The 15541-nt window shown below is 38.3% G+C and overlaps 1 protein-coding gene across 1 annotated transcript in view; it reads left to right on the top strand.

Moving 5' to 3' along the window:
* Positions 1-15541, top strand: part of LOC128869966 (paired box protein Pax-6-like) — a 50888-nt gene that overhangs the window by 34067 nt on the left and 1280 nt on the right. Inside the window, exons 4-6 of the mRNA XM_054112559.1 lie at positions 14280-14453; positions 14545-14799; positions 14861-15386. Coding sequence (XP_053968534.1) covers positions 14280-14453; positions 14545-14799; positions 14861-15386 — 955 coding nt within the window. The remainder of the gene's footprint in view (positions 1-14279; positions 14454-14544; positions 14800-14860; positions 15387-15541) is intronic.

Here is a 15541-nt window from a genome sequence, read left to right as displayed (position 1 = left end):
CTTATGTCGGTATAAAAAAATTGTTTGTTCCAGAAAAAAGTAAATAAACTTTGATAATATATTAAAAAACGTCAAAAATGCCTTTTTTTACTTTCAACAGCTGTTTTGTGAAAACTACGACTTCCATTGACACGAATTATATTATATATTGCCATGTAGGTTATATGTGTGCCTTTCGAAATTTATGCACTTCAAAGAAATGGCGCGCACTGTTTTCGAGATTGCTGGTAATAACTGCACTATTGCACAAAAAACAGGTTTTTTGGGAATATCTCGGAAACCGTTCTTTAAAAAAAAATAAAAATCATTTTTGGTCTCAGCGACCTCAAACTAGTCTAAAAAACGCTTTTTGGTTGAGGACCATTTTTGAAACTTAAAATTTGTAAACTAGTGTTAGTAACCTACATGCTTGCAAAATTGACAGTATTTCCGCCTGAAAGACACTGCAAGCATTAGGAAGACGCAAAGATTTTTTAATTTTAAGTTTATGATAATATATACCAGCTCCAACACGAAAATCCATTTTACTGCCATCTGTATAGACTGTAGTGTCTTAGTTGTTTAGTGAGAATCCCTTATTCCATTCCTCTTGAGATGGAAAGAGTGGCAAAATACTTATTGAAACCATCAAAATGATGTTATCAGTCCTCTTCGAGGTATACTGAGTTTGCCGTCGTAATAAACTGGAATGGCCATCAGTTTTTTCCTTCCAGCGACCCGCTTCATTCAACCTAAATGCCAGTTCAGTGCGTTCAGAGCCTCCATAGGACGTGGTTTGATTGCACCGACTGTTATTAAGCAGACTGATCTTTGTATTCTGACAAATAATTTGATGTTGTATTCTCTTTCTAGAGCTTTCCACCGAGCCATACGATAAAATTGGTCGTATAACCGCCTTATACAACAACAATGTATACTTGGGTTGCAGACCCCACCTTCTTCCTAGCATATGTTACAGGCATATAAAGCAATTTCAGATTTCCTTACCTGTTCTTCGACTTTTAGTTGGAGTCCAACTAAGTTTGGAGTCCAAAATTACCCCTAAATACTTTGCACTGGGTGAAAGTGAAAGAGTGTGGCCGTTGATATTTGGTAGGGTAAAAGTTGGTACTTGTATCCGGTGGTAAAAAGCATAAGTTCTGTTTTACGCAGGTTTAAACTTAGGCCACATCCTGTGGCCCAAGAGTTAAGCTCGCCTAGCGCCCTTTGAATGATCCCGCTGATCGTGTTGGGACACAGTCCTAATGCTATGTCAGTGTACGTACTTTTACCCCACTACTACTAAGTTTTAGTAACATTTCGCTAATCATACATAACCAAGGAAGTGGAGATAGTACTCATCCTGGTGGAGTACCTCTCTGGACCTTCTTAGTTATATGTATATCACCCATATTAGCTTTGATGATTTGATTGCCCATGCAACCTTCTCTTTCGTGACTATCAAAAATGAAAGAAAATGAGTATTTAAAAGAAGTTCTAGACGGTTTTCTACCGTAGAAGTACAAGTGCCATCTGGTCTTTTGACCCAAGAAGATATTGAATGATCTTTGGATAAAATACGGCTAGACCTCGCCGAATCTATGGTATATGCGATAGCGGAACAGAAATCTCTCCGCTCTCTTTCTTGGAGACCCTGGTTGCCTTCTTGTATTGTCTCCTACTTTCTGTGTACAGTTGCCAATTACTTGTTAAGTAGTTGAGATTTTCTGACTTCTTCCCTTAATTTTGAGAACTCATTGCCCCCCCAAGGATGATAGAATTTTTAGCTATATTTATTGACCACGACGTTTTGTAGGCCATACTGAATGTCTTCTCCAATGTTGTGACCCTACTCTTAATGTTTTTCGTGAGAGTGATTTGATGGATCGCAATTCTTGCTGTCCTGTTCCCTACTATATTTTTGAACTGATTTCAAATTGTTCCAAGTGGATTGCGATATGATAAGGGTGGATCTACCTCAAGATCTAGGTGATAGAGGATCCAGTAGACCCTACAATTGTTTACCCTCCCTAAAGTATTTTCCGAGAGTAATGTTATATCTAATACTTGCACCTATCCTCTAATGCATCCCGCGCGTGGAAAGATGAAAGTCTGAGTATTGCCCCTGTTACATTCTGTTAAGCTAGTGTTAATGATAAATTCATATAAATACTCACCTCGATCATGACGTATGTCTTGCATTGGCGTCACATCCTAGTTTTTGTTGTCAAGTACGAGCCTCGTCAGGCCGTGCTGGTTGATCGTGTGCCTTATATATTGACAATTTTGATTCTCACACCGTCAGCAGCCTCCATTTTGATGACCGTCACATCCCATGAGCTATAGGATGGGGCTAAAAATATGTTTAGATGTGTTTTTGCTACAATGCATGCCCTGGGGTTACCGTGGGTCCGCTTATAGTATTAGTTGTAGTTTTGACATCATTAGCGCCGTCATTTTTGATACATGAACAGCTCATTAGTGTCGTCAACCTCGTCCTCCCAATTTGCAGAACGGAATAACTTCAGATGCGCTTTCTTCACGCTGAACCGAAGTTTGTTGTCCACTTTTTCGAGTGGCTCAAAAATCTCTTTTGAGATTTAGAAAAGGAAGGTTTCGCCGTTCTTTCGTGGAGCCTCCGCTTTTATGATGCCCCAGTCATCCATCGGAACAGTGGAATTGTGAACAGCTGTTTCCCGATTTCAGATTACATTTTTAACGTAGGTTTGTCGTAGTTCGCCCAATAACGCAGGGGATCCCGTGCTACTCCATTAAACGCGCGTTTGGCAGGTTTGGGCATTGAAGAAGCCATCCTGTGCTTTTTCGCGACGTTAACGCCTTCGTCCTGCGAACGATTGCGTTTTACGGCTTCTGCCTTCTGGGTGGCCTGGAACGCCAAGTACTCGTCGACCAACTTTTGCCACGTTGTCTTATCGGCCTCCTCTTTGGGATGAGTTTTACCTTTGGCCTCATTTTTGCGTATTCTGCGAGAATATAGAGACCTCTGGTAAAGCTTATACCTAGACGGCGTGCTGTGGCCCTCAACTTTGCCATCAACTATTTGTGGCCGTCCGTTTGTCCATCCTTTTTGTCGTTATGTCCGTCCGCTTGTCTGTCTCCTTGTCCTCCCGTTTTGTCTCTATGTCAGTCCGTTTATCCGTCTGCTTGTCTGTCCGTTTGCTTGCGCTATCCGAATTGTTTTGTTTTTGCTTGTTCATACTGGTAGTTTCGGTCACCTGTACTACCGGATGGCTGCTAATGTAGCCATGTGCGGTGACCAAGAAGGGTAAAGCCACCGTTACAATTAAGGCGGCCTGATATCAGGAGGGCTCCGTTAGAAGACAGCCTAATTTTATCCCTTGGCTGCAAAACCGACCTTGGGTTGATGGAGTTTTTTAACGGAGTTTACGTCTTTGACCTGTGTGATTCGCGGGAGATAATTATTCTCCTTTCCCCCATTTCTGGGAGGTGTTCCCCTATCTACCACTTGGGATAACAGGTTCCCCTGAGGGCAAATCTAGTGTAGTTATTACAGAAAAAAGACAAACAGTACATAAAAGCACCATAAGAACTTAAATCAATTTGAGATTACTCATGCCATTCGGAAACAGCGAATTTGGAATTCTAGACTATACAAACTCACAGGCAATATTCAGTACAGGATGGACAAAATTTCAATCCGGAGCTTACAGGGTTATACACGCGATATGCGTAGGCGAATACCAAAGGACTTTAGACGAACTTAACAGCTCGATAAAATAAAAAATTATTCCCAACAATCCCTTACTCCTCTTCCTAAATAATGAAGTAACACAAATACAAAATATCTTAAATAGATTAAAACCTTAAGTTAATAAGAGATCCATAAATGTACTCGGATCAAGTTGGAAATGGCTGGCAGGAAATCTAAACCGCGAAAGTTTTGAAAGAACATATAAACAACGCGTTAGAAAATAATAATTAATCACGTAACAGTGAATAATACATCCAACTACTGACAATAACTTATGTGAATATTTGTTAATAAAAGCATTTAGAAAAGGAAACTAAATATATAAGATACCATATGAAAACATATTGATCTGTAAAAATAAAATTTTCGGCATAAAAAATGATTGTAAAAAACACAATGAAATAGGATTTTTTACAAAGAAAAATATTATAGATATCAGTAACTCCTCCTGCGTACCGCGTCTACTTAACAGCCATCACGATAAATAACCAACATATCCACACGGTTGAAGTATAGCAGGATGGGGCCTATTTCCAGAAACTGATTGTAGAATTGCAATCACAATAGACAATCAAATATTTTTGTTTAATAAAAGTTGCAGTTCTACAATCACAATAAATAATCAAAAAATTTTGTTTAATGAAGTTTCTGGAAATAGGCCCCACATTCAGCTGTACTCCAACCGAATTCCACGGAAACAGCTGAACAAGAAATTCTCAGCCTGGAAATGAAGAAAGAACTCCGTTTGAAAAACCTGAATTACATAGAAAAATTAAAAATTAACGACACAACAGCATCAATAACAAATTTTAATTCTAAAGCAGTCTGGGCATATAAATTAACGACGGTCCGAAAGACAAATCTAACAGGCAAATATTTACATATCTAACATAACTGATAAAATATCATAACATGATGTAACTGCTGCAAAAACTAACCAGCCGGAACCGTCTCCACGAATAGATCAAACAAGCTCCCATTACCTTACTCAGACAAACGAAGACGTGACTTATGAGATCGCACTTATGAATAAATTTATTCTTGTCGTGCTTTACAATATTTGAAACTGTTCAGCGCCGCCGCGCCTAAAATAATCATAGCCGCTACGGCTGCGCTTATAAATGTATTTTATTCTTGTAGTCGCAAGGATTAGTATGTTAGCTTTGGACGGCATTCGCGTTTAGAGCAATAGAGTGAGTGTCCTGTGTGTGTGGTCATATGTACGTAAAGATATATCGGAATTTAAATTGATATAAAATAACGAAAATTCAAATTGATTGGGCAATCTTTATTATTTTTGTATAGAAATGAGCATAGTTTTAAAATTTATTAGGCAGGAATTCGTTCATTCAGGTATTTACTCCCTAATTATTGCATGTAGATATGATAAAGCGATGTGTCTTAAGGTAGGTCATGGTTGCTTCAGTAGATGTAAAGGGTGGTTAAATTTCAAGGGCCGATTTTGAATGTGAACCACACCTAAGCGTCACCCTCTTTTCTGCATTTCATTTAACCTTTTTCAATTCAGACTAACTCAATTTGAACCATGGAAAGATACACAATCGAGCAACGCATTAAAGTTATTCAGGCTTATTATGAAAACGGGCGTTCAAATCAAAATGCATATCAATTTAATCGTCCAAATGTGCGTACAATCGGAAAAAATGTGCAAAATTTTGAGCAAACCGGGTCCGTAGGAGATGTGAAAATACCAGTGCATGCACGTACAGCTCGTACAGCAGGAAATATTGCTGCTGTTCGCGATAGTGTGGTTGAAGAGGCGTCCACCTCAACTCGTCGTCGTGCCCAACAATTGCACCTCTCACGCTCGTCGTTGATGACCATTATGCATAAAGACTTGCATTAACACGCTTAAAAGGACGCATTTCAAACATCGTCAATGGTCAGAATGGTGGCAGGAAATGGCCACAGTGAATGACCAATTTTCGAAGAAAATCATCTTCATTGATAAGGCTCATTTTCACCTCAGTGGATTCGTCAATAAGCAGAATTGGCACATTTGGGCGAGTGATAAGCCAAGAGTGATTGCTGAAAAACCAATGCAACCACAAAGAGTGACTGTTTGGTGCGGTTTATGGGCCGGCGGCATCATTGGGCCGTATTTTTTCCAAAATGAGGCCGCAGGCAGTTACTGTGAATAGTGTTCGCTATCGTGAGATGATGACGAACTTTTTATGGCCCAAATTGGAAGATATGGATGTGGACGATATGTGGTTTCAACAAGACGGTGCCACTTGTCACACAGCTAACGAGACAATGGCTCTTTTGCGCGAAAAATTTGATGGCCGAATAATCTCACGTCGCGGCGATGTCAATTGGCCGCCAAGATCATGTGATTTGACACCGTTGGAGTTCTTTCTTTGCGGTTATTTGAAAGAAAAGGTGTACGTCGATAAGCCGGCATAGAACCTCAATTATGACTCAGCGTCATCGAAAATTTGGACCATCGGATGGAGGTGTGCCGCCAAGGCCGCGGCGGTCATTTGGCCGATATTTAGTTCCATACGGAATTCAGCCATACCAATTTTATCATAATAAAGAGAAATTACAATAATTTCTTAAAAAATTGTATTTTATTCAAAACCAACACCGGCCCTTGAAACTTAACCACCCTTTATAAATATGTGTATAACATTATATGAATTAAAGATGCAATTAAACTTTTGTTTAGTTGTCCCATATATGTACCTATGCATATAGATTTCTTTACATTTCAAAGTTTTTTACTATCTAATAAAATGTGGGTGAATAAAATTCTTTTTTCAGAGGAATATAGAAATAAACACATAAATAAAAATGTCTTGCAAAATGCCGTCGGCTATTAGTCAATTTGAGTTGATACAGAAGCCAAAACTATGCAGAGCCAATGTACTTAGAGAGATTTTACTGCAATCAGCTCTGTTAAAGGTTACCCCGCTATCGAGCAGGATGAGGTGAAAAAGTCTGCGCGGTTAGAAATAAAGGATCCTATTTTATTTGTTAATAAAAATATATTTATTAGTTTATTTGTTTATTACTACATGATTGAGAAACGAAGACTGAGCTGAATTGTTCTCAATTCAGTCTTTTATTAAGAAAAAATGTCATTCTTAGCATTTTCGTTATGCCTGGGAATTAATTATTTTGGTAAACAATTCTAGTGAATTGTAATTATAGTGAATTGTTTACTATATACTTTTGCAAAATTATTGGCAACAACGGAAGCGTGGTGCTTTATTATATTGGTTGGTGTAATATAGAGATTAGGTGTCACTATAAGAGTTAGACTTCATTTTTGACAATTCACAGTATTCGTAGCTCTTGAGGCTATGGTTAAAGGCGCTATAGCCGGATTGATTTATTGTTCAACCAACATAATTTAATAATATGCTCGTTTGTAGGCAAGTTGTATGTCATCCCGTTGAATAAGAAAGTTGTTTAAAATATCTTAACGGGATGATCAACTTGGTGCGCTGTGTGTAAGAAATTAATAGGCTCAGCAAGCAAATTATTTTTAAATTTCAATTTGATTACAATCTTCACAAATGGAGTTGCCTACAGTTTTAAGCCGACACCGAATGACAAATGAGTTTTTGTGAGGGCCTTTCTCATCGCAGAAATACACTCGGATAACGTATGTTGGTGAGAATTGCGTTGGCGGGACGTTTGTGCTTACAAAACTTCACAGTTTTGCTATGATTACCTTTGCAATTTTCATGTAGATTCATCAGCAGTTTAAAGGCATCCTCCTTAGTAGGTGTGCAAGCATAACGCAACTATGACTCATAGATGCTAAAAGGCGCATTACGTGTAACATTTCGCGGCAGAATCGTAGCGAACGCAGGGGTTTTCCGCGCAAATTTAGTTACTCAGTTAAATCTCAATAAATCGAAAATTAGTTATTTTTTTTACCTAATCTTGATGTATTTTATATTGAAATATAATATTATGCCGTTACTCTAAACCATACTCGTACGTGCCTCGCCTTCAAGTATCAATCGTAATGGTGCGCACACTCACCGACGTAAACGCAGTCCCCTGGCAGCTGGTACGAACAAACTAATGAGAGCCCCATGTAAATAAAAAAATTACTTCCCTTCCGTATCGTAGTATCGTAGATTTTATCGCAGGATTTTTGAAAATTCTTGTAGAACGGTCTCAGATGATTGCTCTCTCACCACACAGTGTTGCCAAAAGTAGATTTCGAAATCATATACAAAATAAACTTGGAAAATTTTTAATTTTTGTTAAAATAACTTGAAAACAATGTTGAATAATGTTAATTATAGATAAATGAACTATTTGCATTTGTTGGGTTTTGGCTTCGGTTTATTAAACAATGAAAAATTGTAACTGATAACGCGGGCGTGTGAAAGTAAAAATATCAATGGCAACATTGTGTACCTACAACCAAACACATACACACACAAACCGATGTATTGTGTAAATATGTAACTAAAAGAACGCAGTTGTTCTCTACGGGATGAGTTTTGCTAAATTTTTTGCTCTCTAGGGGCTGCAGTAAAGCACTACGATGCGTCGGTCAGTGTGCGCACTATAAGAAATCGTTCTAACTAGTACGTGTCCTGTTCACAATGTGTTAACATATAATAAACTATAATAAATAACATTATTTTAAATTTACGTATTTTTTTCTCTGTGCCACTTTTATTTTGAACAGTAAGCAGAAAAACAAAAATATTTAAAAGTAAATAGATATGTTTAAGTACATATGTGCATACATTTGTCAGATAACATTAGAATGTAAAATATTTGTATCAAAGCTAGTTCTTATTAAAATGTAGGACTAAATTGACTATGGTAGTCAAACATCTAAGCCCAGCCTAGGTAATATGTGTTTGTTCGGCAGGCAATGACAAACTTCCGAGTGTATTTCTGCCATGAAAAATCTTCTTATAAAAAGCATCTACCGTTTAGAGGCGGCGTAGAACCGTAAGTTCCTCCATTCGTGGATTAACATCAAAACACACACCACAAATAAAAGGAAATTCAAATTGAAATTTCAATTGCTGGAGCCAAAAAGCACCAAAAGATTTGGTGGCTCCTAAAACACTCAAGCTAAAAAGCCCATTGTATTTAGAGCTCTGGAAAGAAGGAGGAAAGGAAATAAGTATCAGAGGAAGAGATAGAAAAGAATAGAGGCAGAGATAGAGATAAATAGTCCTGTGAACATTTTCGAGATTCTTTGGTAAATCTGTAAATATTATCCAGTTTTAGAGAACGAATATTACTCATTCTCACGACATCCGAAACCAAAACTCTTAGCCTTGCTCTAGCAAAGGCAGTACACTCACAGAGAAAGTGCTCAGTGCTATGCGCCTTCTCCAGGCCTGCATTAGGTCCTCAATGATTCCCATGGTGGTCATATGCTGACCCCATTGGTTGTATCCTGTAATGATACCGACCATCAACCGAACGTCTTTCCTTCCAAGTTTTAGTAGAAAGTTTGACAGTTTTCTTTTCGGACTTGTCACAAAACACTTTGCAGTTCTGCAGCGTTCTAGACCGGACCATCGCTCTTTATGTAAATTGCATACATAATCGCTCGTCCAAATTCATGATTCCTGCGGAACTGATTCCGATTATTGGTTCTGGTCCCTGTGAGGGAGCCGCTGATCCACGGTAGGCCAATTCCTCAGCAATTTCGTTTAATTGAATACCGGAGTGTCCTTGAACCCATATAGGTGCAAGCCTGTTCTGTCTTGCGACAAAATTAAGCTTCTTCTTACATTCTTGAACAATCTTTGAGGTTTGCTTCGCGATTATCCATTCGTCTACCTTCAGGATGGCATAAAGTTCCACAAAGTTGTTTTGAATGATCGAAATGTGAAGTTGCGTAAGTTAATTGATATCGTAAAGATATCGAATGAACGTGTTGGCTTTATACTGCATGAGCGTTTGACTATGAGAAAGCTCTGTTCAAAGTGGGTACCGCGTTTGCTCAATGTTTTGTTTCATCAAGACAACGCACCGCATCACTAGTCAATCAAAACCATGGCAATACTATATGAATTGAACTTCGAATTGCTTCCACATGCATCGTATTCACTAAATTTGGTTCCCAGCGATTACTGGCTATTGTCAGACCTAAATATAATGCTTCCCGGTAAAAAATTTCGCTCGAAAAAATCGCTAAAACTGAGGCCTATTTTTAGGCATAAGAGAAATCGTTCGACAAAAGTCGTATTAAAATGTTAGAGCGGCGCTTAAATGATTGCGTTGGGCTTGATGGAAATTACATTGATGAATGATGGTTTTTTTGCTAGGCCAAGGACCTTTCAGCCCATGTGTTTCAATTCGGGTTCTTCAAAAGTATCAAAAGTTGTCAAAAAATTATTTATACCGCTTAGTGCGACCTCATGTTGCATCTTTTGGCCCGTTCCGTGTCCAAGTTCAAAACTACAATTTGTTAGTGATATAACGGTGTTTTTTTTTAAGCAATAATTTTGCATTTATTGTGCTCCTCCCCAGTGCTGTAAAATTTTCATGAAATTTTCTCAGCATATTTATAGAGTTGGGAGCTCTTTTCTCAGAGTGTTGCACTCTGACTAGACAAATGTCTGATATTTTATTTCCTATACATAAAGTGAGGGTGGCGTTGCACCCGTTGCAGCTTGAAACATTTTGTGGGGGAAAATAGAACAAGTGCTCTTGGGAATGAAATTTTGATGCATGCCTAAGAAAAAATCTTATAATAAAAACTTCTAAATGCATAACACTAACGGTCGCACCTAAAAATTACCACATAATATATAGGTGTATAATTAATTAAATATTTATTTTACGTAGGAGCGCGAATTTTGTTTCTATGCAGAAAGGTACTTGAAGCGGCAGGTTACGATATTTTGTAGAAAAAAATTGTTAGTGGTTTTATTACCCCTTTGGTATTTTTTATCCAGTAGCGACGAACGCCGGGTTAAGCATAAAAAATAAATAATCCTTAAGAAACGGTATATACATATTAAAAAACAAAGAAAAGTTGAATATTTCAATAATTAGAAAAGAGCCATTCGTTTTTCTTACAGAATGTACATAAGCATGTTAAAATGTTTCGCTCTCAGCCATGTTCGCTTGCACGTTACTATTATGCCAGCTTTACTTAAAATTCGCTCGGACTCAACAGATGTGGACAGTATACAAAAATATTTGCTTTATACCAAATGTCGTCATCTGGATTTTTTCAACATCATTTTCAACAATCATCTTTTTCATCTTTCTAATGGGCTTGCATATGTATCTTCGCCAGTGATGACATAATACTATACAAATATTATACTTTTGACTACAAAAACTCGCACTTATCTAGCCGCAGCTCCAAGTTATTCTGAATGATTCAAGGAGTTTTCAATCATAAAAACGTGAGAAAATCCGTTCCTATGATTTATAATACCTTTCTGAATATTTTATGTCAACGCATGGGGAAAGTTCACCGGTTTTCTTTTAACCATCATTATATTACCCATATTTAACTGTGATTCGCAAGGGTGTATGTAAACTTTTTTGAAATATTCACCGGTTATATTCTGCAATTCTTCGAGCACCGTTCCCAAAAGCTATGGATACCTACATATGTACTTAAAAGCACCGCGTTTCTTCCAGGAAACAGTTCACAGCCAATTTAAAAACAAAAAAACTGTTAAATTTTATATAAATAGCATATGTATATCTACATAAATATATGCTTAAATAATCACCCTAAATACGTTGTATATTACATGATCAAGAAAAGCATCTGTGACTCAACATACATGCGTTTTGCACAATACATTGATGTAATGACTTTTAAACATTGTTGGTCTAACCGACAGCGTCATAGCAACAACAACATTTGTGAATAGTTCAGAGTGATAAACATGTGTATCGCGTGAACTCGTTTATCTTTATGTAGAACTTCATATAATATATTTACATGCATGTTCAGCTGCATACATACAAGGATAAATGAAATGAATACATGTATGTGCAAAATATGCCGACAAGTTCCTTATCACGACTTTACACTCGAATGCGTTTTTACATATTTAGCACTTCGCTATGTTTCGTATACGAATATGCATATTCCCACACAAATATACTAATGCAGATTTACAATATATAGGATTGGATATTGGATAATAACAACCACTACGAATAAAGCAGTGACATCTTCTTAGCTACATAAATATGTAAATATTATACAAACAAAAGAAGATTAAGGGTTCTTACTCTTTATATGAAAAACTATTTTCTTTATGAGGTACATTCTCCTTCTCTCCGACCCACTGTGGAGAGAGTACAGAAGGTGGCGACATTCGCGAACCGCTATCTTGCTCTCAGTAATTTTGACAGGATCAGCTGATACTCTGACGTAATAATTGAATATTTATATTTCAATTCTTCTTATTATTGTATTGTTTTTCTTTTTTATTGTTATTATTTATTAACTTCCCCTATAATACCCTTTTCTTTCTTATTTATTCAATTGTCATTCACAGTCAAAAATACTCTGACGGATGTCTTTATCATGGACTACAAGACTTTTTTGCCTCCGAACGTTGTCTTTCCAACCGCTTTAGTTAGTGTTGTGGCCTTTAAAAATGTGCGCCATTCGTATTACATAAATTTAACAATCAACAACAATTTTAAACTCCTAGCGATTCCAATAACCTTTCCTGGAGCAGCATTATGATATTTGTAGATGGCATAGTCTATGCAACCGCCGCGGTAGCCGAATGGGTTGGTGCGTGGCTACCATTCAGAAGTGCGCGGTCTAAAAGCGGTCGCCCTTCCGCAGATAATGGCAAACTTCCGAGTGTATTTCTGCCATGAAAAACTACTAATAAAAATTATGTCTCCATTTGAGGAACAACATTAACACGCACACCTCAAATAGGAGGAGGAGCTCGGCCAAATACCCATAAAGGGTGCAAGGGTCAATTATACCCATATATAAGTATATAGTCTAATCACCTTAAATTCAACGCCGTGTATGTGCAAATTTTCTATATATAAGTATATATATGTACATACATATGTACACCAACCAGCCTGGCTAAAGGAAGTTCTGTATTTCGGAGCAGATAAGTTATACATAGGCCTCTTCTCTTCGCTACTTCCCCGTTCGCTATCTCTATGCTTGATTAACTTATCGAGCAAGATTCCCCGCTAGCGAGTATGGTTATACCTCATTAGACAAGATAAGCTCACTATCTTCTTCTTCTTAATTGGCGCTATAACCGCTTACGCGATTTTGGCCGAGTTTAACAAAGCGCGCCAGTCGTTTCTTTCTCGTGCTAACCGGCGCCAGTTGGACACACCAAGTGAAGCCAAGTCCTTCTCCACCTGATCTTTCCAACGCAGAGGAGGCCGCCCTCTTCCTCTGCTACCACCAGCTGGTACCGCATCGAATACTTTCAAAGCCGGAGCGTTTGTATCCATTCGGACGACATGACCCAGCCAACGTAGCCGCTGGATCTTTATTCGCTGCGCTATGTCTATGTCGTCGTAAAGCTCATACAGCTCATCGTTCCATCGTCTGCGATATTCGCTGTTGCCAACGTGCAAAGGTCAAAAAATCTTACGCAGAATCTTTCTCTCGAACACTCCAAGCGTCGCTTCATCGGATGTTGTCATCGTCCAAGCTTCTGCGCCATACGTTAGGACGGGCATGATGAGAGTCTTGTAGAGTGTTAGTTTTGTTCGTCGAGAGAGGACTTTACTACTCAATTGCCTACTTAGTCCAAAGTAGCACTTGTTGGCAAGAGAGATTCTACGTTGGATTTCAAGGCTGACATTGTTATCGGTGTTAATGCTGGTTCCTAAATACACGAAGTCTTTTACAACCTCAAAATTATAACTGTCAACAGTGACGTGGGTGCCGATACGCGAGTGCGCCGACTGTTTGTTTCAAGACAGGAGGTACTTCGTTTTGTCCTCGTTCACCACCAGACCCATTCGCTCACTATCTTACAAACACATGTAATTTAAGGCAGCTTTATTCACGCGTTGCCAATATATGTTCATTTATAACAGTTGTTTCATCTATTCGCCAGTTGCTAACTCTTACCGTTATGAAACGTTGAAAATTCTGAAATTGTGGTCGTACAAATAGAAAGGCATAATTTTGTAATAAATGGTACCAGTTTGTCCATAATTCCAGCTCAAAACATTACTTTAGTTTTTGTCTTCAGTTAAAAAAAAATTGCGACTTAACTAATGGCTTCAAAGCTGCAAAGGTGGTGATTTCGGTAGGAAACAAAAACAAGTGTCTAAGTTGCGTTCAACAAGAAGTTGCAGAATTTTTATTATTTGGAGTTTTAGGAATGATTTGAAGAAAATTCCCGTAGGAATTGAACCCAAGGTGCGTGAATTTTTCACTTTGCTGTAAGCATGATCACATTGAAACCTCGAGCATGGAAAAAAGGAATTTGATCCTATTTTTGCTATTGGAGTTTAAAATAAAGCGTATTGTTACTTTACCATTATTTGTTGTTTTAAAGTTAAACGGACAGTAATAACTCAATTTATATCCCTTTTACCTATTGCTTGAAATTTAATTTTTTTACAGAGCTTGATGGCCATCATTCAGACGAGACTGGCTCCGGAGAGGGTGAGAATTCTAATGGAGGCATATCAAATATAGCCGCTAATGATGACGATCAAGCTCGCTTAATACTTAAACGTAAACTGCAAAGGAATCGGACTTCCTTCACGAATGAGCAAATCGACAGCTTAGAGAAAGGTGATGATTTATATACAAATCTCCATATGAAAAACAACTTTTTTATTTCACTTATTTTAATTAATATTTACTTCATATTTTAATTCTATAGAATTCGAACGCACTCATTATCCGGATGTTTTTGCACGTGAGCGATTAGCTGGTAAAATAGGTTTGCCAGAAGCACGGATACAGGTTTGGTTTTCTAATCGGCGAGCTAAATGGCGACGCGAGGAGAAATTGCGCAATCAACGCAGAACACCCAACTCAGCTGGCGGCGGGTCAACCGTTTCAGCTACATCCGTTACTGATAGTCCAAACAGCGGTAGTATAGGCGGCGGTGGCGCCACCGTTGTGCACAGTGGAAGTAAGTATATAAATTGACGAATTTTGGTAGCTAAATATGCTAACATAAATATGTAAAAAAGCACGAATGTTTTTTGATTATTTTGGCTATGCCACGCCATCGACAGACGCAGCGATTCCCGATGCCGTAATGTCACCGTCCCCTTTAGCTAACAACTCAACGGCCTCAGCGGCTGCAGCAGTCATATCGTCAATTTCGGTGCAAGCAGTTGGGGGGTCTGACAGCGGTGCTGGCACTCCTGATATCCTTGGTGGACAACAATCTTTATCGAGTAGTAGCTGTGCCAGCGTTACAAGCGTAACAAATTTGGGCCATGGTAACGGAGGCGGACACGCTGCTGATCGCCATAGTGCGGGAATAATGGGACTAAATGTGGGCGGCAGTAATACATGTTCTCCGCTCGGTGCAGTACATACATATCATCCATCGGCACATCACACCCATGCCACACACCCTCACTTGGGCAATTCCATAGTGCCATCTATTTCCCCCCGACTTAATCTGAACAGCGGCTTCAGTGGCTCCATGGGGTCTATGTATCCAACGATACATCACCACTCCACGATGTCCATGAGTGAAACATATAGGTGAGTCAACACTAATATATTCATACTAAAGTCAATATATATACCTATCAATAGACCTATAATATATAAGTATTGAAATAGAATTGTAATGTATAACTACAAATTGTAATGTATAATGTATGTGCCATTAAGAAAGATTATTTTAAATTTAGCGA

The sequence above is a fragment of the Anastrepha ludens genome, chromosome X (genome assembly GCF_028408465.1).
Source record: "Anastrepha ludens isolate Willacy chromosome X, idAnaLude1.1, whole genome shotgun sequence".
In the NCBI taxonomy this organism is placed as follows: Eukaryota; Metazoa; Arthropoda; class Insecta; order Diptera; family Tephritidae; genus Anastrepha; species Anastrepha ludens.
Note: the sequence above shows the minus strand (reverse complement) of the source record. Positions and strands in the feature narration are given on the sequence as shown.